Source organism: Quercus lobata, chromosome 11 (genome assembly GCF_001633185.2).
Source record: "Quercus lobata isolate SW786 chromosome 11, ValleyOak3.0 Primary Assembly, whole genome shotgun sequence".
NCBI classification, from domain to species: domain Eukaryota; kingdom Viridiplantae; phylum Streptophyta; class Magnoliopsida; order Fagales; family Fagaceae; genus Quercus; species Quercus lobata.
In genome coordinates this window covers 42443651-42468504 of record NC_044914.1, presented here as the reverse complement: position 1 = coordinate 42468504, position 24854 = coordinate 42443651, and the positions used below count along the sequence as shown (strand labels likewise).

Here is a 24854-nt window from a genome sequence, read left to right as displayed (position 1 = left end):
GCCAAGGCGTATTCACCCATTGCGAGGATGAAACCATTGTGTTGTCCCCAACCGCACGCGGGTGCTTGTGTCCACTTTAAGCAAAGATATAAAATAAAGTAGTAAAGAGATTCAACGATCTAGAGAGATGTATTAAGGTTTTGGAATTCGCCTTGTTAATTCATATAAGCATATATTCATGATCATTAATTTTTCCCAACCACTACATGATAATCTTGAAATCAACTACTATCATGGAAAATATTATCATTAAAACTTATGTTTAAAAATCTAAAGCATGTTGTTCTTTGCTTCCAATGTATAAAATCAAATCATCAATTGCATCCGTTGACAAAAAAATCACAAGAGTATCCAATTTTTAAAATCAAATCATAATAAACCAAGTATTCAATTAATTATTATATCCAAAAACATGAGAAAAACATGATTAAACTCATATCTAAAATCCTATCTTAGTCAATAGATGTGATGTAAGAACAATTTAAATCATTAAAGAACAAATATTGTGAGAAAAATGAAATCACATAAATACTACTGATAATCTTTAACAAGGTTTTATCCTTAACCTTAATTATAGATTTAGCTACTCAAAATAATTGAAATAAAACACAAAAATAAAATTCTAAACATTCAACTAGACAAATATAATAGAGAAAGAAATAGTCACAATGCTAAAGAAAAGCCATAGAGGACGTCACATGCAATCGCCTACTCCATGCGCTCCAACCCTAACCGTCTATTTTCTTTATATGGTTTTACAAACTAACCGAAGGCTTATAAATGAGAAGCCACTCCGAATACAAATCGAATTAGCCAATTTTTTTTTTATTTTTTATTTCTTATATAAAATAGAATTTCTACTCTAATATAATCTAAGTGTAAATGTGTATGAAATAATAAAATCTCAACATGGCTGACCCAAGGCAGTAATTAGTAAAATCTCAACGTGGCCCAAAAGCAAGAACTCCCATGCCAGATACGTGTTTTGGTGACGAAATAATAAGGCCCATGTCAAAGTATGCTTTCAAGCCCATTGTTCATGTCTTACGGCCGAAATGGCCAGACGGAGTGGGACTACGGGTCGGGTCGTCTATACGGATCCCTATAAGTACCCGCTACTCGCTAGTCCGTGTGAGACTCTCTCTCCTCCCCAATTCACAACCCTAACCCTAATTCCCAAACCTTTCAATGTCTCTCTATCTCTCGCATCCTACTTATTCCCAAAGAAAAAACGAAAGAAGCTATGGATCCTATGGAGGAGGAGGTGGAGGTGGAGGAGGAGAAAGATTGGGGGAGGTTAGATGATCTTGATGGTGAATATGAGATCTGTATCTGTGCGCGAGAAACGAGCTATGAAGTGATGAAGTGTTATACCATTAAGGTCCCAGACCATGAAGCCCGTACTCCTCTTTTATACTTTCTCTCACGTCCTTCTGCTCCGCTCAACGCGGTAATTCATGGAGCACAGATAAGGGAATACTGCAACTTCACCCCAAAGGATCTCAGTCCGTTTTCGGTAACCACTGCCGAGGAACCTTACACCTCTAGATACTTGGCACTGTTAAACAACCATCTGTATTCTGTTGGTGGCTATGCAAAACTCACTAGCTCTGAATTTGAAGAACTTAGAGGCGGCGAAGACTACCCGCCGCATGGAATCTATATGCCCAGTAGGTCTGTCTGGACCCTTGACCTTTCATGTCCTGATCTGGGTTGGAAACAGCTTGATGAGCCCATGAGAAACCGCAGAAAAGACCCTCAGACCATTGTTGTAGACGGTAAGCTCTATGTTTTTGGCGGTTTATATGGTTACAAACCCATACCTGAAGATTGTTCCTCTGGCCGTGGATGGATGGAGGTTTATGACCCCATTTTGAAAACCTGGGAAAGCCTACCAAACCCACCCTTCAGCATCGCAATCGGAGGCGAATTCGAACCAATTATTTTCGCTCATTTGGAGTTGGAGGAAGACAAACACGAGATTATGGTGGTTGATCTGAGCAATAGTAAAGAAAACAACATGTGTGCTGATTTTTTAAAATACAATGTTGTGTCTTCTACATGGGAAACTTGGCTTCAGCAGCATTGGGCGTTAGTTGACTCATATACTCAATGTGGAAGGGCTGTAGTTGTTGATCATACTAAGGCCTATTGGGCTTGCATCGTATCTATGGAGAAATGGAATACTGAATGCTGTATCTTTGGATTTGATTTAAAATCAAAAAGGTGGACTCGTGAACGGCTCAACCCTGGACCATTTTTGGGGGAATCTGAATATTTCTGTTGGACTAGTCCTGGTCTTCTCCACCTATCCGATCACAAATTCTGCCTTCTGTTGAGCTCCCGCAACAGCTCCCACGAGCCATCCGAAAAGGCTTCTAATTTTCTTTTTTGTATCGTACTTGACCTCTCTGCATTTTTTTATATTTATAGTGATCCGGATCGCAAGCCTCCTCTATCTGTTATTTCCATTCAGAAGTACTCACTGGATACCGATATAGATTTGTTGGACTGCATGATTACGTAGGTTTCCTACTCTCTCACACGCACACACTATTAATTCTAGCTAGCTATCATCTTTTGCCCTTTAGTGTGGGAATTGCTTATCATTTATGTGTACTTGTAAACTTGCAGCAATCGTGGAACTCAACCACCAAAGAAGAAGAAACCGAAGACATCAGAGGAAGAAGGAGGGGTAACGACCGAAGATCATTAAGACAGGGGCTTGCAAAGAGTACTAAAAAAAGGTATTCTTTATTCAATCCTGCAGTATTGGAAAATAGATGGACTCAACTCTATGTTATATGTTTTATGATCCTTTTGATTAAAGGCTTTCTTAGTATTGTGTAATTATGTATTTTTCCTGCTTTTGTACTTGCCCCCGTGCTAGTTGTTTTGTTGTATGAAAATGCTGTGTGACTAGACTACCCAAATTTTCTTCATAAAATATATGGATATTGATTGTTAGAAACCAAATTATCAATTGGAATTTAAAAAGGCAATCGGTTTTGGGCTCTAGCTTGTTCAGAAGCCTTGGTCCAGACTCAGAGCAGGTTGTTGGATGTGTCTAAAAAGCATTGAGATGCTGAAGTAGTGTTTTTTATTTGTTTAATTTAAATTTTTTGGCTAGATATAATTTGGGTTAATGTTAAAATAATAGTAGATCAATTTCTTTGTTTAGGTTGCCTACAATTACCCCCAAAGAGGTTTTTTATAATAGCATTTAGTAACCTTTGGAATCTTAATCTTTCATCTGTTATATAAAAGTAAAATTTTGACCATCCAGCTATGTTGGAAGTCACATGTAAGTCTCATGACTATAAAATGCTAAAGACTTAACAATAAACAAAGCATAACATTGACAACTAAAACACTAGTCTTATAGTAGGTATGCTCTTGGGCATTGGGCATGTGGCATGAGCTTTAAAAAAAAAAAAAAATCGAGGCTAGGACAAAGGGCTTTTCTTTAGAAAGTTTTCCTATGTTAAATATTTAATTTTTTTTAAAAAAAAAAAGAAAAAAGAAAAGAAAAGAAAAGGTAATAGACTGAACAAAATAGACGCTGGACTGATAGGATATTTTTGCTTTGGCTTAGATGCGCCTCTGTGATTTTTGCCCCATGTTTTACGTGGTTATTTAGTTAAATATGATATATTGATTCATGTTGTATTTTAAATTCTAAATTTAGTTAGAACATTTTGGTGTAAAGTATTACCCATCATACTATTTTTTTGCTATACCAAAACTAATCATACAGTAGTATTGATGCAGTCACATATATTGACAACTTGTAATGATTGTAGTTTAAGTTTCTTATAATAATTACAAACTAATTACCACCATTGACGCATTGGATTAATTGAAACGTTATATTTTATGGCATGAGCTGTTTAATTATCCTGGTATGTGTTTAAATATTCATTATAATTGATTTTTCTTACATTTGATTCATGTAGTATTTTTTTCAAATGTTTTTTGTTTACAGGGATGAGTGTTCTTGTTTATGAAAGGGCTGCAATTTCAAGGATGGTTATTATATTTTATATGTATGTGGGATGGACGCTTCACTTTTGCTATTTGTTTTTTGTGCAGTTAGACTAATTAACTACTTAAACTTGTAGGAGTGTAATTATATAGCCCCTAATGAAAGAATTGAACTTCTTGGCTTATTTAAAATCATTATGGATATCAAGTGATGTAAGGCTACATTGAAATGAATTCGAAGCTATCTTTATCTATTAGTTTAATTATGATTGTAGGGGATTTTTTATTTTTATTTTTGGCAAGTACTATTTTAGCATTTACATATTGAAGCCATATTGTATTGTTTGTGGATAAATATTTCTTCACCTTATTTTCTCCAGATAGAGTTTTCTTCCACGTTTTGGGGCCCCCTTGAATCAATAATTGTATTACCTAAGCAAGTGAATTTTACATACAATGAATCGAACCACTGCGTTGTGAATGGATAAGTTCTCATGATCTCATCATGTTAAGTTTATGCATTATAATCTGTACTTGTGAATATTTGTAGTTTGATGTGATTATGTACATGTTTGTGATAATTTGATCTGTATGAACTTTTATTTCAATGTAAATTATTGTTATTAGGATTGGATCAATTGAATTCTTGCGATATAAATCTATAGATGATTTGGCTTGGTTTAATTTCAATTCAGATGACTTACTTTGAGATCATACAATTTAACTTAGTTAATTCAAATTGGGTAGTTTAACTTAGTCATATTAAAAACTTTGTTATATCTTAGGATTTATCATTCCCTTTAGCTGTTAACTTGTGCATATTTTAAACATTTAAGTTAGGCGTTTTCGGACCCCATACCCTTATCTATGAAGTAAGATAAGCATAGAGAACTGAAATTAGCGTCTTGAGAACCATCTCAAGGCAACAATAATTCCTTTTATTTATTTATTTATTTATTTTTGTTGAAGGATTTAGGTTGGTCTGATTTATTCCTTTTATTTATGGATTTAAAATGTTACATGAATTAATTTTATGAAAGGAAAATGATTAATGTCACTTTTGAGGAAAATAAAATTATGTTACTTAGGCAAAAAATAACAACCATCCATCAGTACAGAAAGTTTTTTTTTTTTTTTGGCATGGTATGTATATTAGAGATAGGCTATTAAAGTAAATCAATGAATTTACCAACTTTATTTGTATATGATTCAAGTGAATTTCCATATCTCACAGACTCGGAATAAATTAACATAGTTATGACTTATGTGGTCGTGGAGTTCTGGCAAATCAGAGAATTTTGTTGACATAAATCAAAGATGCTTGAGCAAGGATACCTTAAATCTTTAAAAATTGAGCAAGCCCATTAAAACTGATATTTTGGGTCTTTAATTATAATGATCGATTTGGTCATTTTCTTCCCCCTCGGTGCCTTAATGTCATAAAATTCACCATGTACCAGTTAAATTCATTTAAAATTAGGGAAATGTTAACAAATGCCTTAAGGATATTTGTTAATGAGTCATGTTAGAAAATGTTTTATAGGAAAAGAAAAAAGAAATCAATGTTTTGACAGTTTTATCTATTTTCCATAAAAGTTGTGTTAAAACTATTTTAAAATGGTTTGTTAATAATTGCCCTAAGAACGCTTGCTAACATGACCCTTAAAATTATACTATCTCTTTCCAGTGCATTATTAGAGTCAATTTACAACTAATAATTGTCTTATGCATTCAAAATATGCATCTATCATTTGGTATTCACACAATTATGAGACCTGTTTTTTTCTTTTTTGAAAGTGGAACTATGAGACCTATATATCAGACGCATATAAGGCTTTAACCAAAACATTGAAAAAAAATAAGGAATTTGAAAATCATCATACCCATGAAGAAAAGAGTGGGTTTTCATAAAAAGAAAGAAACAAAAAACAATTTACACACTTAATAGTTTTTTTTAATGCCCTGTACAATATGAAAAAAAATTAAAAATAAACCAAAAAATGAAGAAGGAAAATCAATATGTATGTTATATGTATGGCGAGATACTAAGAAAACACCTTGTGTTTAAAAAATAAAAGGCGTTAACCAGCGAAACTTCCAGTGTTACTTTTGGCCTCCCATGAATCAATTTAGGGTGTGTTTGTTTCATGTAAAATATTTTCCGGAAAATAAGTGTTTCATGTAAAATATTTTCCGGAAAATACTTATTTTCCGGAAATGCTATTTTCTGGAAAGGAAAATATTTTTAAGTGTTTGGTTGTGTTGTTGAAAATACCATAGAAAACACATTTTCTACTTATTACTCACATTTTCTCAGCTGCCAAACAAATATATAATTTCATTCCTCAATCTAGAAACACAAATAAAACCCAGGAAAAAAAAAAATTCATAATCCGGTTGCGACTGGGTTCTACGAGAGGCGAGATCGCGCGAAGCCGATCGGTGCTGCGATCGCGATCGGCTCAAAGGCGAGATCATGCAAAGTCGATTGGTGCTGCGATCGCGATCGGCGCAAAGGCGAGATCGCGATTGGGTACGACGATCTGGGTCGAGGACGATCGGTTTTGGGGTGCGACGCAATTGGGGACGACGATCTGGGTCGAGGACGATCCAGCGACGCGGTCGGGGACGATGATCTGGGTCGAGGACGATTGGTTTTGGGGTGCGACGCAGTCGGGGACGACAATTTGAGTCGGGCTCTTCTGGATTTTCTGGGTTCTTCCTCTCTCTCTCTCTCTCTCTACGCGCGGGCGCGTCTCCCTCTCACTCAGCTCTCTCTCTGTTTTCCGGAAAATGGGTATTTGAAGGTAAAATAAAAACAGAAATCAATTTACACCCGTTGACAGGCCAACTGAAAAGCATTTCCGGAAAATGCATTTTCCGTGCGTAACCAAACACCCGTAAATACGAAAAAACATTTCCTGAAGTGCTTTTCACCCAAAACAAACACAGCCTTAAGCACTAACCATTTAGGCTTCTTACCTTATCTGGGATTATGAAGGCACAAACAATAGAAAACCCAAGAACCAAAAAAGAACAAATTAAATGATGTAGCTCTTATAACACACATTTGAGTGCCATTGAAAACTCTTGTACAAAAGAGATGGGAAAACATCTATCTATCTATCTATAATTAATATATATGTAAAAATAGAGACCTCATACTGAAGAGCACGAGATTCTACCATGTGGCGCACTTTATGAAGAGAATTGAAATACTCTTAAACCACATAAAAGATAAGAACAAATTAATTATTGGCTTTTTTTGTTCAATGTTTTAAGACTTTTCTAATTAAAAAATAAATATTCTTTATATCTTTTGATTCAGTATTTCAAGATTTTTCATCTCTCACACATACACACAAAACTATTTACATTTTAATTCATTATTTTCACCTCTCGCACTTTTATCCCTTTATATATACCTACCCATGGCCCTTCATATCATCCCATGTCAAATACACACAGACAAGAAATGATGTCGTCTACCTTCAATTTTTTGGCAACACCTACCTAGCTCTAACATTGTTGTTTCATCTAATCCTACCCCATTTGAATTGGCTACAACCAAGGAAGGAGGGCTTGCATTTTATATTGAGTGACAACGGTGATTACGATTTTGATGTCAAGGTCAAACATTGTGGATTTGTGAGTTTTGTAAATGATATGATTAACTATGGGTGTTTGGGATGTGTATTTTGTTTTAGAATCAAGAAAAAAGAGAAAGACACATTCTATATTAACTTTTATTCTATAATATATGTCAAAAGTTTATTTTTTATTTTTTTTTTTTGCTTCAATTGAATAATTATAATGGATATGTGTATGCAATTTATAATTGTTAATTTTTATGATAAACTCATTACTAATAAAGTTCTATAACAATTATGCTATAATATATATACAACATTCTCCAAAACCATCTTACACAAAACATTACAATATTATCCGTGCATCATACGTGTAACTTACTAGTATATTATAAAAGTTGGATCCCATAACTGATGGACACAAACAGTAATGACACATGTTTCTTTCTCAATCTATACTTCAATGACATGTGATGACTTCCTATATTTATTTGTATTATATGGACAAACAATGTCATGTGTCAAACAATTATTTGTACATGTCAATATGTTTACCATGCGTCAATAATTATTTACAAATTTGAATGAAATAAATGTTTTAAAATTTATTTATTAGCACTAATTCTTAATGTGGAGGTGATACCTGAACAGTGATATTCAGCCTTACAGCTATTCCCAAAAACTTCAGGAATGTGTTGATGGGATAAGGATAAAAGCCAGCAACTTGACCTACACGTGGAGGGTTGAGATGAGGCAAACAGGGTAATATAAAGAAGAAAGACCCCAATTACAAGGGGAGGATCGGAGAATCTGTAAAGAAAAAAGACTGGAGTACTAAGAACTAGAATTGTAATCAAGTTTAAGAGGGATATATTCAAGAACTACTTTCCTCGGACTTTGCCGAGGAAGAATTTCCTTGCACAAAACTTGTTTGTCGTTGTTTTCTTATCATCTTTAATCCACTGTGAGTGTTGTCCAAGCCATCAATGCCTAGTTTTCAGCCCATTCTCTACAAATTTATTGTATTGGGCTTTTTGAGCCTTAATCCTTTTCTCTTTTGGGCTTAGGATCCAAAACTCACCCTTACATACACACACACACATATATATAATACTAATTTGTGTATAAAAAAAAATACTAATTTGATGGAGTTTTGTATATTTTTAAAATATTAATGGAGTTTTATTATATTTTAAGATTAAAGGAAAATTTTACATTAGAGTTAAAAGGTTATAATTCATATGCAAAAAAGAAAGAAGGTCTAGACTTTAGACTAACGAAAAACTTTAAAATTAGTGTTGAACTCATCATAAGATAAAAAAAATATAAAAATGAAAATAAAAAATAGAAAACTAGGAGGTTGACTCATATACTCAATGTGGAAGGGCTGTAGTTGTTGATCATACTAAGGCCTATTGGGCTTGCATCATATCTATGGAGAAATGGAATACTGAATGCTGTATCTTTGGATTTGATTTAAAATCAAAAAGGTGGACTCGTGAACGGCTCAACCCTGGACCATTTTTGGGGGAATCTGAATATTTCTGTTGGACTAGTCCTGGTCTTCTCCACCTATCCGATCACAAATTCTGCCTTCTGTTGAGCTCCCGCAACAGCTCCCACGAGCCATCCGAAAAGGCTTCTAATTTTCTTTTTTGTATCGTACTTGACCTCTCTGCATTTTTTTATATTTATAGTGATCCGGATCGCAAGCCTCCTCTATCTGTTATTTCCATTCAGAAGTACTCACTGGATACCGATATAGATTTGTTGGACTGCATGATTACGTATGTTTCCTACTCTCTCACACGCACACACTATTAATTCTAGCTAGCTATCATCTTTTGCCCTTTAGTGTGGGAATTGCTTATCTTTTATGTGTACTTGTAAAACTTGCAGCAATCGTGGAACTCAACCACCAAAGAAGAAGAAACCGAAGACATCAGAGGAAGAAGGAAGTGTAACGACCGAAGATCACTAAGACAGGGGCTTGCAAAGAGTACTAAAAAAAGGTATTCTTTATTCAATCCTGCAGTATTGGAACATAGATGGACTCAACTCTATGTTATGTGTTATATGATCCTTTTGATTAAAGGCTTTCTTAGTATTGTGTAATTATGTATTTTTCCTGCTTTTGTACTTGCCCCATGCATATTGATTGTTAGAAACCAAATTATCAATTGGAATTTAAAATGGCAATCGGTTTTGGGCTCTAGCTTGTTCAGAAGCCTTGGTCCAGACTCAGAGCAGGTTGTTGGATGTGTCTAAAAAGCATTGAGATGCTGAAGTAGTGTTTTTTATTTGTTTAATTTAAATTTTTTGGCTAGATATAATTGGGTTAATGTTAAAATAATAGTAGATCAATTTATTTGTTTAGGTTGCCTACAATTACCCCCAAATAGGTTTTTTATAATAGCATTTAGTAACCTTTGGAATCCTAATCTTTCATCCGTTATATAAAAGTAAAATTTTGACCATCCAACTATGTTGGAAGTCACATGTAAGTCTCATGACTATAAAATGCTAAAGACGTAACAATAAACAAAGCATAACATTGACAACTAAAACACTAGTCTTATAGTAGGTATGCTCTTGGGCATTGGGCATGTGGCATGAGCTTAAAAAAAAAAAAATTGAGGCGAGGACAAAGGGCTTTTCTTTAGAAAGTTTTCCTATGTTAAATATTTAATTTAAAAAAAGAAAAAGAAAAGGTAATAGGCTGAACAAAATAGACGCTGGACTGATAGGATATTTTTGCTTTGGCTTAGATGCTTCTCTGTGATTTTTGCCCCATGTTTTACGTGGTTATTTAGTTAAATATGATATATTGATTCATGTTGCTTTCTTATTTTAAATTCTAAATTTAGTTAGAACATTTTGGTGTAAAGTATTACCCATCATACTATTTTTTTGCTATACATCTAATCATACAGTAGTATTGATGCAGTCACATATATTGACACCTTGTAATGATTGTAGTTTAAGTTTCTTACAATAATTACAAATTAATTACCACCATTGACGCATTGGATTAACTGAAACGTTATTTTTGATGGCATGAGCTGTTTAATTATCCTGGTATGTGTTTAAATATTCATTATAATTGATTTTTCTTACATTTGATTCATGTAGTATTTTTTTCAAATGTTTTTTGTTTACAGGGATGAGTGTTCTTGTTTATGAAAGGGCTGCAATTTCAAGGATGGTTATTATATTTTATATGTATGTGGGATGGACACTTCACTTTTGCTATTTGTTTTTTGTGCAGTTAGACTAATTAACTACTTAAACTTGTAGGAGTGTAATTATATAGCCCTTAATGAAAGAATTGAACTTCTTGGCTTATTTAAAATCATTATGGATATCAAGTGATGTAAGGCTACATTGAAATGAATTCAAAGCTATCTTTATCTATTAGTTTAATTATGATTGTAGGGGATTTTTTATTTTTATTTTTGGCAAGTACTATTTTAGCATTTACATATTGAAGCCATATTGTATTGTTTGTGGATAAATATATCTTCACCTTATCTTCCCCAGATAGAGTTTTCTTCCACGTTTTGGGGCCCCCTTGAATCAATAATTGTATTACCTAAGTGAGTGAATTTTACATACAATGAATCGAACCACTGCATTGTGAATGGATAAGTTCTCATGATCTCATCATGTTAAGTTTATGCATTATAATCTGTACTTGTGAATATTTGTAGTTTGATGTGATTATGTACATGTTTGTGATAATTTGATCTGTATGAACTTTTATTTCAATGTAAATTATTGTTATTAGGATTGGATCAATTGAATTCTTGTGATATAACTCTATTCGAGATGATTTGGCTTGGTTTAATTTCAATTGAGATGACTTACTTTGAGATCATACAATTTAACTTAGTTAATTCAAAGTGGGTAGTTTAACTTAGTCATATTAAAAACTTTGTTATATCTTAGGATTTATCATTCCCTTTAGCTGTTAACTTGTGCATATTTTAAACATTTAAGTTAGGCGTTTTCGGACCCCATACCCTTATCTATGAAGTAAGATAAGCATAGAGAACTGAAATTAGCGTCTTGAGAACCGTCTCAAGGCAACAATAATTCCTTTTATTTTTGTTGTTGAAGGATTTAGGTTGGTCTGATTTATTCCTTTTATTTATGGATTTAAAATGTTACATGAATTAATTTTATGAAAGGAAAATGATTAATGTCACTTTTGAGGAAAATAAAATTATGTTACTTAGGCAAAAAATAACAACCATCCATCAGTACAGAAATTTTTTTTTTTTTTTTGGCATGGTATGTATATTAGAGATAGGCTATTAAAGTAAATCAATGAATTTACCAACTTTATTTGTATATGATTCAAGTGAATTTCCATATCTCACAGACTCGGAATAAATTAACATAGTTATGACTTATGTGGTCGTGGAGTTTTGGCAAATCAGAGAATTTTGTTGTGACATAAATCAAAGATGCTTGAGCAAGGATACCTTAAATCTTTAAAAATTCTGCAAGCCCATTAAAACTGATATTTTGGGTCTTTAATTATAATGATCGATTTGGTCATTTTCTTTCCCCTCGGTGCCTTAATGTCATAAAATTCACCATGTACCAGTTAAATTCATTTAAAATTAAGGAAATGTTAACAAATGTCTTAAGGATATTTGTTAACGAGCCATTTTAGGAAATGTTTTATGGGAAAAGAAAAAAAGCAATCAATATTTTGACAGTTTTATCTATTTTCTATAAAAGTTGTGTCAAAATTTTTTAAAAATGGTTTGTTAATAATTGCCTTAAGAGCATTTGCTAACGTGACCCTTAAAATTATATCTCTTTCCAGTGCATTATTAGAGTCAATTTACAACTAATAATTGTCTTATTCATTCAAAATATGCATCTATCATATGGTATTCACACAACTATGAGACCTGTTTTTTTCATTTTTGAAAGTGGAACTATGGGACCTATATATCAGACGCATATAAGGCTTTAACCAAAACATTGAAAAAAAATAAGGAATTTGAAAATCATCATACCCATGAAGAAAAGAGTGGGTCTTCATAGAAAGAAAGAAACAAAAAACAATTTACACACTTAATAGTTTTTTTTAATGCCCTGTACAATATGAAAAAAAAATTAAAAATAAACCAAAAAATGAAGAAGGAAAATCAATATGTATGTTATATGTATGGCGAGTTACTAAGAAAACACCTTGTGTTTAAAAAATAAAAGGCGTTAATCAGCGAAACTTCCAGTGTTACTTTTGGCCTCCCATGAATCAATTTAAGCACTAACCATTTAGGCTTTTTAGCTTATCTGGGATTATGAAGGCACAAACAATAGAAAACCCAAGAACCAAAAAAGAACAAATTAAATGATGTAGCTCTTATGACACACATTTGAGTGCCATTGAAAACTCTTGTACAAAGAGATGGGAAAACATCTATCTATCTATCTATAATTAATATATATGTAAAAATAGAGACCTCATACTGAAGAGCACGAGATTCTACCATGTAGCGCATTTTATGAAAAGAATTAAAATACTCTTAAACCACATAAAAGATAAGAACAAATTAATTGTGGGGCCAGAGAATTTATAATCCCGGCCCACTTTACATTAGGGCCCAAGGCCCAAGCCGAGGAGAGGCATTGCCGAGAACATACAATGAAAGTCCAAATGGCCTAGGGATATAGCCGAAGACGATTTTGTTCTCGGCATCCTAGAGCGCTCCTAAAAGAAAGGGCGAGCACAGTGTAGGAACGGTCCAAGTAAAAGGCTGCTAATACTGCAATTAAGTACTCTGCGCCTGACAGGTCCATGCTCTTTACCATGCTCTTCACCATGCTCTTCAGCTTTTACAACCACCCCCAACCACTTTGGGTATGGGCTGAAAAGACAAGTACTAGCCCTAAAAAGCGAAACCTACACGTTGACGCATAAGAGAGGGGAAAGGCTAGTATAAAAGAAGGGGGAAGCAGCCAAGAAGAAAAAATTGCGGGACAGATCGTCTCCCGGACTATGGAGCCCTAAAAAAGGAGAATAATAAGAACATAAAGCTCCTTGGACGAGGTCTAAGGACCGGAGCCACTCAAGTCGTGTTGGAAAAAAGTCTTGTTGGATACGCCAGGTTCACCCTCGTGCAAATTACTATGAAAACCATGACTAACCACCGTCCGGTGACCAAGGTCTAGCCTTTCAGCCCACTCTCTATAAATTTATTGTTTGAGCCTTTAACGTTTGAACCCAACACACCAACTTGGGGTCGTTACGAAATGAGTCCTTACAATTGGCGCCGTCTGTGGGGAGGCTTGTGCGTTGGCACAGGCGGAGGTAGGATCAAGCCCCTGTCAAACAAGGGTCTGTGAAAGCCCCCCCCCCCCTCTCATCATTTCTAGCAACACGCTATTGTTGTCCTAATATAAAGTTCCACTAGGGGCTATGCTTCGAAGCACCAGTGGCACGGGCAGTTCTAGGGGCTTCCAACATCAAGTCAACGCCCCACACCTTGGCCGAGGGGCTAGTCCTCGAAACTTTAAGCAAAAACTATAAGTTTTGGACAATTCTAAGGTATTGCATGGTCCTTGGACTCAAAATTATGGGGAAACTAACTACTTAAATAAAATCTAAGTTTTGGACAGAACCAAGGTATTGCATGGTCCTCGGACTCAAACCTATGGGGAAACCAACTACTTAAAGAAAATCCAAGTTTTGGACAGAACTAAGGTATTGCATGGTCCTTGGACTTAAACCTATGGGGAAACCAACTACTTAAAGAAAATCCAAGTTTTGGACAGAACCAAGGTCTTGTATGGTCCTTGGACTCAAACCTATGGGGAAACCAACTACTTAAAGAAAATCTGAGTTTTGGACAGAACCAAGGTATTGCATGGTCCTCGGACTCAAACCTATGGGGAAACCAACTACTTAAAGAAAAATCTGAGTTTTGGACTGAACCAAGGTATTGCATGGTCCTCGAACTCAGACCTATGGGGAGATTAGTCATTAGAAAATGGATTAAGTCCTAGACAGAATGGAAATCCTGCCCTGTCCTCAGATCCCCAACTCTAAGGAAACTAATGCAAACGAGTGTTTAGGCCCGGTACAGTCATACCTCGGTCCTCGGATCGAATGCCAAAAATGGTTAAAGCTATGAATGTTGTCAGGAACGTGGCAAAGCACCGTAGTACTCGGCGACCCTCTCGGATAGTTCATTTTGGGTTACCCATCCTCGGATGATCGCCTCATACGCAATATAGAGCATTCAGCTGTTATCTTGGTTAGTCTTATATGTATAACCTTCTTCAGGTTGGCATTATTGTGCTTGTTAGTCTCAGTAAGTTCAAAATAATAGCTTTTTGTTAACAAGGGTTTCGGCCCTAAGTATCGTTCAAAAAAAAAAAAAAAATCAGCACATCCATTCACAAAATAACTATTGTAGAAAAGAAAGAATATGTAAAATAAAATAAAGTTATCTTTTATTAAGACAAAGAAATAGTACAGCGTACAATGAGGGGCTTAAGCAAGCCTATACCAGAAGCTAACTACAGAAGCAAAAAGAAAAGCAAAAAGAAAAAAGATACAAGGGAACGATAAATCCTTCAAAATTCTGCTCTAGTAGCGACTAAGCATGTCAGGATGGCCCCATTGATGGAAGGGGAGAAGAAGCAGAAGTACCAGGATGTCCCCAGTGATGGAAGAGAAGAAGAAGCGGAGGCAAAAGGGGGCACCAGCGAAGGAAGAGAGGAGGAAGCGGGGATGCCTAGTCCCCGTACCAGCTCTGACTCCCATCAGGCAAGTGCTATATTAGCAGTGCTCAAGAGAGAGCGGATGAGACCGACGATAAGAAACCCCAGTGCTGTCGCACCAAAAATCTGATGTGACCAACACTTGCTTCGGATTTTGGCTGAAGGAAGAAGAGGCTTCTTTCCCGCCTTATCAAGGGGGAGAAATGTCTTGAGTCTCTGTCTCTCTTACCCTGACCGGGCCATCTTGAGTCTCGGAGAGACCTAGTGCTTCTAAAGAGGGTGTGGTCCCTTCACCCCTATCTTCGCCTCAACCATATCACTCCGTAAGGCTTAATCACACTGGCAGTGAGGACTTTGAGCACAGCTGGAGGTTTAGGGATTTGAAAAGATTGAGGGGTCTGTACGTAAAGGAAATGACCTCCTACCTTGCTTCTTATATGGAAGGCAAGTCTGGTGGCATTTAATCTGTACAGATTTCCAAGAAAAGCTACAAACGAGATAATTTCCACTCGACTCCCAACGCCGTCTACAACCGTTGGATTTACGTTGCCTCGTAAAGGGAACTTATTAAAGACGCGCCTCGTGCACTGAAACGATAGGAGCGCGACGTGAGTAAAACTAAAGGAATGTCTCATAACCAGGAGCATTTCCCAGGCAAATGAAGAGACACCGACATTGATGAAGGACAAAGCTGGGCAAGCCGTGATATAGGCCCGACATCACCAAAACCCTCCTCTCCGACCAAGGGGTCGGACAGTAGGATTTTGAGGGGCTATTATGGGGCCAGAGAATTTATGACCCCGGCCTACTTTACATTAGGGCCCAAGGCCTGAGCCGAGGAGTGGCATTGCCGAGGACATATAATGAAAGTCCAAATGGCCTAGGGATATAGCTGAGTACGATTTTGTCCTCGTCATCCCAGAGCACTCCTAAAAGAAAGGGCGAACATAGTGTAGGAACGGCCTAAGTAAAAGGCTGCCAATACTGCAATTAAGTACTCTGCGCCTGACAGATCCATGCTCTTCAACTTTTACAACCACCCCCAACCACTTTGGGTATGAGCTGAAAAGACAAGTACCAGCCCTAAAAAGCGAAACCTACACGTGGACGCATAAGAGAGGGAAAAGGCTAGTATAAAAGAAGGGGGAAACAGCCAAGAAGAAAAAATTGGGGGACAAATCGTCTCCCAGACTATGGAGCCCTAAAAAAGGAGAATAATAAGAACATGAAGCTCCTCAGACGAGGTCTAAGGACCGGAGCCACTCAAGTCGTGTTGGAAAAAAATCTTGTTAGATATGCCAGGTTCACCCTTGTGCAAATTACTATGAAAACCATGACTAACCACCATCCGGTGACCAAGGTCTAGCCTTTCAGCCCACTCTCTACAAATTTATTGTTTGGGCCTTTAACGTTCGAACCCAACACACCAACTTGGGGTCGTTACAAATTGAGTCCTTACATTAATTATTGATTTTTTTTTTTGGTTCAATGTTTTAAGACTTTTCTAATTAAAAAATAAATATTCTTTATATCTTTTGGTTCAGTATTTCAAGATTTTTCATCTCTCACACATACACACAAAACTCTTTACATTTTAATTCACTATTTTCACCTCTCGCACTTCTATCCCTTTATATATAACTACCCATGGCCCTTCATGTCATCCCATGTCAAATACACACAGACAAGAAATGATGTTGTCTACCTTCAATTTTTTGGTAACACCTACCTAGCTCTAACATTGTTGTTTCATCTAATCTTACCCCATTTGAGTTGGCTACAACCAAGGAAGGAGGGCTTGCATTTTATATTGAGTGACAACGGTGATTACGATTTTAATGTTAAGGTCAAACATTGTGGATTTGTGAGTTTTGTAAAAGATATGATTAGCCGTGGGTGTTTGGGATGTGTATTTTGTTTTAGAATTAAGAAAAAAGAGAAAGACACATTCTATATTAACTTTTATTCTATAATATATGTCAAAAGTTTTTTTTTTTTTTTTTCATTGCTTCAATTGAATAATTATAATGGATATGTGTATGCAATTTATAATTGTTACTTTTTATGATAAACTCATTACTAATAAAGTTCTATAACAATTATGCTATAATATATATACAACATTCTCCAAAACCATCTTACACAAAACATAACAATATTATCCGTGCATCATATGGGTAACTTACTAGTGTATTATAAAAGTTGGATCTCACAACTGATGGACACAAACAGTAATGACACATGTTTCTTTCTCAATCTATACTTCAATGACATGTGATGACTTCCTATATTTATTTGTATTATATGGACAAACAATGTCATGCATCAAACAATTATTTGTACATGTCAATATGTTTACCATGCGTCAATAATAATTTACAAATTTGAATGAAATAAATGTTTTAAAATTTATTTATTAGCACTAATTTTTAATGTGGAGGTGATACTTGAACAGTGATATTCAGCCTTACAGCTATTCCCAAAGACTTCAGGAACGTGTTGATGGGATAAGGATAAAAGCCAGCAACTTGACCTACACGTGGAGGGTTGAGATGAGGCAAACAGGGTAATATAAAGAAGAAAGACCCCAATTACAAGGGGAGGATCGGAGAATCTGTAAAGAAAAAAGACTAGAGCACTAAGAACTAGACGTAATCAAGCTTAAGAGGGATATATTCAAGAACTACTCTCCTTGGACTTTGCCGAGGAAGAATTTCCTTGCACAAAACTTGTTTGTCGTTGTTTTCTTATCATCTTTAATCCACTGTGAGTGTTGTTCAAGCCATTAAAGCCTAGTTTTCAGCCCATTCTCTACAAATTCATTGTATTGGACTCTTTGAGCCTTAATCATTTTATCTTTTGGGCTTAGGATCCAAAACTCGCCCTTACACACACACATATATAATACTAATTTGTGTATAAAAAAAAATACTAATTTGATGGAGTTTTGTATATTTTTTAAATATTAATGGATTTTTATTATATTTTAAGATTAAAGGAAAATTTTACATTAGAGTTAAAAGGTTATAATTCATATGCAAAAAAGAAAGAAGGTCTATACTTTAGACTAACATAAAACTTTAAAATTAGTGTTGCACTCATCATAAGATTTAAAAAAATATATATAAAAATGAAAATAAAAAATAGAAAACTAGGAGGTTTCATTTCTTTTAAAACTGGAATTTGTGTACGTTTTATATATATATATTTCTTTTGATGAGAGTTTTGATTGTCTATTTCTCTTGTTAAAGATCTTCAAAAAGAGACTACTTTTAAGCAAAAAAAAATATTGTAGGATAGTCTAGAGCTAATTCATTATTAATGTCTTTCTAATTATGATTGAGGTATACGTCATTCTCAAAAAAAGAAAAAAGAAAAAGAAAAAGAAAAGGTTATACATCGACAGCAAGTTTCCACTAGATTGACTATTGTCATGGCTCACATGTTGTGAAGGCCACCATGGATTGCTTCTTTGGGGATAAATGGTAGGGACAAAAGTAATGTATCTTTATTTGTCATATTAGAAGAGGATTACGCATGATTACATTTTTCTAATTTATATATAGGATCTTAACATTAAAAAAGAAAAATTATAGCATTGTTTGAGGATTTTATTTTCATTGTTATGATGGTTAGAATTTATTTAAATGACATTTTGAAATGAATTTGATTAAGCTCTTTATATTTGTTTTCCACCTTTATTTTCACTTGGATTTACTAATTTTCATTCACTTTTAGCATGTGTACCTTTGAGCAAAGCGAAAATATATAACTTTTGTTAAACTATTTCCCACGGGTTAATCACTAGTTTTACCTAAAAATTAAAAGAAAAATACCAACATTGGAAAACCTAGCTCTTTTGGACTATAGCGTATCAGGGGACCTTGGAGGCTAATATGTGGCTGAAGCGTTTGGTATTTTTAATCACGGCTGACTGTAAAGTCAACCAAAACCCTAATCCTTCTTGGACTACAGAGGAGCCTTGGAGGCTAAAGGGGTATTTGGTAAGGTATTTTAAACAATAGTTTTTAGTGTTTAAACAATATTACACGTATTTTCATATACTTTTCACCCACACATATTTTCAAAAAATACAAACAATGTTACTAGAACAATATTACCAAACATTCCCTAATTTTGATATATAAATATATTTTTACCAATAAATAAACAAAAAAGAGTTGGTAGAAATTCGTGTTGGATATATAGCCTGGATTGACTCTTAAATTGAATTGACATGTAAATAATATATATATATATATATATACTAGCCTTTGAGCACGCACTCATGCGTGTGCTTAGAGGCTTTTCTATTTTTTGGATAAAGATTAATAATTTGCATTTATTATAATTTGGGATTTCTACTTTTTCTAATCACAAAAAAAAAAAAAAAAAAAATGAATACATGGGGTGAGTTTTGTAGATTTGAGGAGTTTTAAAACTAACAAAAGAGTGATTCTATTTTGTAGGGAGTTAGAGAGTAGAAGTATGAATTTAAATTAATGTAAAAGTAGGAATTTATTAGAAGTAGGAAGACATTTCAACATAGAAGTAGGAATTTATTATTTTTGTCAATTTACTATTTTCACCCCATTTTTAAGTTGTTAGTTAATTAATTTAGGGGTATTTTTTACAGAAAAAAAAAGCAATAACTAACTTTCTGAATCCTCTTAATATATATATATATATATATATATATATTGGGTAATCAATATTCAATTTCTTAAAAGTCACCCATTTTCCCACTTGTTGGAAACCTTGGCTTAGGTGAAAGGAAATATGAAATATGGAAAAGTGCATAAATTTCCAACCACTTTGATTAAAATATTTCACTATATATCACTATCAGAACTCAACAAAATATCTGACATATCAGACAAATAATGAATTTGCCCAAGAAATAGTTAATAATTCTGCAACCAAGTTTCCTTCATCAGTACACATCTCTTTCTCTCTCTTTATTAAGTGGCCTACTCTATATTCACTCCAAGTGATAGCTATAGACTAACTGGCTAGTGGCTAACTTCCAATAGTACCAAAAAAAAAAAATGAATTCAGAATTTTCATTAGAAAAGCAAGCAAAATACCACTTGTGGGCTCCACCCCTTTGTGAGAGAGAAGTAATATACACCAGAAACATGGTAAGAGCATCCACAGCAGTGGATCTATAATTTTAGCTATTTGGTACCAATAAAAGTTACTTTATCTATTTTACCTACACACATGCTGCAGCAGTAGATCTATTTTAGCTTTCAACACAATAAAATAATATAAACATCACAATAAAATATTGTAACCACTACAATAAAATAATATATCCCAATACCAAGAAAACCCACAGCACCAATCACAACCACCACCACCACCAGTCCACAGCAGGAAAAAAAAAACAAATCTCCAATCATTTTCCTCAGCCACAGCCACCACCACCACCACCACCAGCAAGGGAAAAAAAAAACCCAAAGCTTGGATCAACGGAAAAACCCACGACGAGGAAGGTAGCGGCAGCTTCGACGATGAAACCTAGAGAAACCCAGAGCTTGGATCGACGATCGACGTTGAAACCCAGCGACGGCTTGGGGCTTGGGTTAGCTTGGGCCGGTGACGTTGAGGCCGGCAGAGGCGTGGGTCGGAGACGTTGAGAGAGAGAGAGGCACGGACTGGGCGATGGGGCTTGGGGAGATCGGCGATGGGGCTTGGGGTGGGTTAGCGAGCTGGGTCGGCGGAACAGATCGGCGATGAGGGAGCTGGCCGGTGAGCTAGAGAGAAAAAAAAAATGAGGAAGAAAGAAGAAAGAAGAGAAGCCGGAGAGAGAGAGAAAGAGAAAAAAGGAAATGTTTATTTAATGAGTGAAGAGAGAGAATTGTAATAATTTTTTTTTTTTTTTTTTTTTTTTTTTTTTTTTTTTTACCTTTGAGCTACAGTGCACATCTAAAGATAGATGTGCATTGTAGCTAAGGAGCTAAATCTTTTAGATTTAGCTCCACTGCTACATCATTGTTTTTTGTGATTGAGAGTTAAAAAAATACCATTATACCTATATAGCACCACTGCTGTGAGTGCTCTAAAGTTTTTCTTTCCTAAGAGGCATGTACTCTGTCAGGAGCAAAAGCAACCAATCTCATTTTATAGCCACAAACTTTAAGTTTCATGGACTTCAATTTCCCATCCATCATCAGAAGGCATGTGAGGGCTTTATCGTTTGGGCCCCACGATATCAATTCTTTTCTTTTGGGAAGTGGAGCCAGAAGATCTCAATGATCTTGATCGAGTTGAAGCCCATCTTTATAATTTTTGTTCAATCTGTGACTATTGTCTGCACGCTTCCTTCTGTTGGTGAGCAAATGCAAAGTGCAAAAAAGAAAGAGGATCAATCGTAAAAAAGAATTTTATAATGGGGTTATTTCCATTCATGGAATTCATCAATTCCCCAATAAAAACCTTCCCACCTGGCTTGTAACAGTAGGACCAGTCCGTGAGACTTCCTCACTAAAGTCCATTACTCTCTTTCTCATTGAGTTTGCACACCTAAATAAAAATATTATCAAATAAAGTTTTTTTCTTTTTTTGGATAATACAATTTCAAAAAGTTAATCCAAAGATACAATTTTTTTTTAAAAATAATTATTGATTTGACAAGTTGTGGTTATTTTGAAAACTAGATAAATTGTGATATATTTTCACAATATTTTTTCACTCACATATATTTTCACAACACTTAAACAAGGTTAATATAAATCTTTTACCAATCAAGTCCTAAAGTTTAGAACATAGTAGTTTTTACATGGATTTTTTTAACTCTAACACTACTTTTATTAGCAAATCCAAACATATTGATCTACTCCTCTGGATATGGTGAACTTTCTCAACAACATACGTGTAGCAATAATCCTCAATATACCCAATATATATATATATATATATATATATATATTTTTTTTTTTTGGGTAGGAACATGTTAATCAATATCAATTTCTTAAAAGTCACTCATTTTCCCACTTGGTGGAAACCTTGGCTTTAGGTGAAAGGAAATATGAAATATGGAAAAGTGCATAATTTTCCATCAAATTTGATTAAAATATTTCACTATGTATCAGAACTGAACGAAATATCTGATGTTTCAGAGGTTTGCAAATCACAAATAGTGAAGTTGCCCAAGAAATAGTTAATAGTTCTGCAAGAATATCAAAGGTTTGCAGATCACAAATAATGAATTTGACCTAGAATTAGTTAATAGTTTTGCAAGTGCGACTACAGCCATAGGTTTGCAACCAACAAGATTCCTCATCAGTACACATCTCTTTCTCTCTCTTTAAGTGGCCTACTCTATAGTAACTCCAAGTGCAGCTATAGGCTAATAATACCAATTATTTTTAGTGGTTGAGGTTGATAATTGCAAAAAGAAACTTTCAATCTTCACCTTTGAATTAAAACATTATAAAAAACTTTATGAGAAATAAAAAGGAAAAATGATAAATAATAAAAATTTGTGCAACGCCCTTTCCAAGGCAAGTACTTTGTCAGGAGCAAAAGCAACCAATCTCATTTATAGCCACAGAGGCTTTAAGGTTTCCTGGACTTCAAATTTCAAACTATACAGAGGAGGCCATGTGTCCTTTTTTTTTTTTTTTTTTTTTTTGTATTTTTTTGTATTAGTGTCTTGGCCCTATAAATACCACTTCTTTGCTGAATAGTAAAAAAATACCAGTTAAACATATCAGAGTTCTCTAAAGTCTAGGGGGTGTTTGGTTCATCAATTTCCATAACTCATAACTCAAAAATGGTGGGACCCATAGCAAAAAGGTTGTTTGGAAAGTCCATAACTCTGTTTCCATCACTCAATTCTCTGATTTTTGAGTTATGAGTTATGGAAACTGAAAACACATTTTGGCTGTTTTCAATTTCCATAACTCATAACTCAGTGGCAATATTGTAATTAAACACACATAAGGGACCCACAAACAGTACTCAGCCACACCTTTTGACTTTTTTTTTTTTCCTTTCTTCTCTTGGGTTGGTTGTTCGGTTTTTTTTTTTTTTTTTTTTTTTTTTTTCACTGGTTCGGTCTGTTCTGGGTTTCTTCTTCTTCTTTTTTTTTTTTTCCCTTCTTCTTTCACTGGTTCGGTCTTCATGTTCTGGTTTTTTTTTTTTTTTTTTTTTTTTTTTTTTTTTTTCACTGGGTTCGGTGAGTTTGGGTACTAAATTAAAAAAAAAAAGTTGCACCAGGTGAAAGGTATGGGGCCCACAAATAGTGTGAAAAATATTGAGTGATGGGAAGTGAGTGATGGTGCCAAACAAACATGGTATTTTAGAGTGAGGAGTGATGAGTGATGAGTGACGGAAATTGAGTGATGAAAAAAAGTAAACCAAACACCCCCCTAATCTCTCATCTCTCTCAGTCCAAACTCCAAAAAATTTGAGAAGACCAAACCCGCATCAACAAAGATGAGCACCTTCAAGGAGAGAAGAATAGATGTTGCTAGTCATCCCGAAGAGCTGGATGCATTCAAGAACCAGAAGCCACCTACAATGAACAGATTAAATCCCTTAATTTCAAGACTTCTTCAAGAGGATGCAAGGGTAAGATTTTTAATTTTTTGTTTCTTTGTCGTCATTTTATTTTGATATGGCTTTTTTTTTATGTTTATATTGATTTTCTAATATGTTTTTAGACGATCATTGATTTCTTGGACAAAGCACCGATAGGTTGCATTACATGGGAGTTTGATCCCACGACCGGGAAGATGCTTCACTTTGGTTTTTTTTACTGTAAGATATTCCGACGTATTGGGAAGATTTTGTACTCGTATCACAAGAACCGCCAGTTCTACGGTGATGTTATCAGTCGAATGATGGTGTCTCAAAATCTAGATGTCTTCCATCCGTATGATGGGGGTGAGGAGGTTTTTTGATTTCGCTGAGGGAAGAAAACAAATGTTAGACACTTTGGCTAGCTACTGGCCTTGATGGTTAAGACTTAAGAAGTGCTTCCCAAATGATTACGAAAAATCTTGTTCACCTTTTTTTTAACTAATTTTTTTCGAAGTGTATCTTCAAGTTCTGAAACACAACTTTATGTTACAATATTTTCACCCGACTTATATGGAAATAAAATATTGGAATATAAAGTTGTGTTTTAGAGCCTTTCAGTGGAGATACACTTGGGAAAAAATTAGTTTGAAAAAAGGCGAACAAGATTCTTCATAATCATTTGGGAAGCACTTCTTGACCACCAAGGCCAGTAGCCAGCAAAAGTGTCTGAAATCTGATTTCTTTCCCTCAGCGGAATCAGAAAACCTACTCACCCCATCATATGGATGGTAGACTTTGTTGATGGATATCTTTCTTAGGTCCTTGACTTTTATACGCAATTTGCAAGAACATTTTATGAAAGGTATGCAAACGAAAAACAAAAGGATTTATAATCAGAATGAAACAAATAGAATGGAGAACAAAAAGAGGAAAGAAATCAATGATGACTTAGAATATAAAAAGAGGGGCATAGTTCTTTCTCAAGATTGCAAAATGAACCCA

At 34.8% G+C, this 24854-nt stretch overlaps 1 protein-coding gene and 2 pseudogenes across 2 annotated transcripts; 1 reads left to right on the top strand and 2 right to left on the bottom strand.

The window, feature by feature from the left end:
* Nucleotides 1–1127: 1127 nt before the first annotated feature.
* LOC115968438 lies at nt 1128–11030 on the top strand. 2 transcript variants are annotated; one of them, XM_031087834.1, is made up of 4 exons: nt 1129–2095; nt 8934–9361; nt 9474–9586; nt 10736–11030. In XM_031087834.1, the coding sequence occupies exons 1-3, from the start codon at nt 1244–1246 to the stop codon at nt 9553–9555; spliced, it is 1362 nt and encodes a 453-aa protein (XP_030943694.1). In that variant the 5' UTR covers nt 1129–1243; the 3' UTR covers nt 9556–9586; nt 10736–11030. The 2 variants fall into 2 exon arrangements, with proteins under 2 accessions (XP_030943695.1, XP_030943694.1); XM_031087835.1 differs by lacking the exons at nt 8934–9361; nt 9474–9586; nt 10736–11030 and adding exons at nt 2635–2747; nt 3986–4266 and having other exon boundaries at nt 1128–2523.
* LOC115969656 lies at nt 6013–6152 on the bottom strand (annotated as a pseudogene).
* Nucleotides 11031–12753: 1723 nt separating the features above from the next.
* Nucleotides 12754–12894, bottom strand: LOC115969652 (annotated as a pseudogene).
* Between the last annotated feature and the right edge of the window lie 11960 nt (nt 12895–24854).

Coding starts and splice junctions, on each gene's coding strand:
- LOC115968438 (XM_031087834.1), top strand. CDS start 1,244: ATGGATCCTATGGAGGAGGAGGTGGAGGTGGAGGAGGAGAAAGATTGG. Junction 2,096..8,933: donor TTCAGCAGCATTGGGCGTTA/GTTGACTCATAT, acceptor GAAAACTAGGAG/GTTGACTCATATACTCAATG. Junction 9,362..9,473: donor TTGTTGGACTGCATGATTAC/GTATGTTTCCTA, acceptor TAAAACTTGCAG/CAATCGTGGAACTCAACCAC.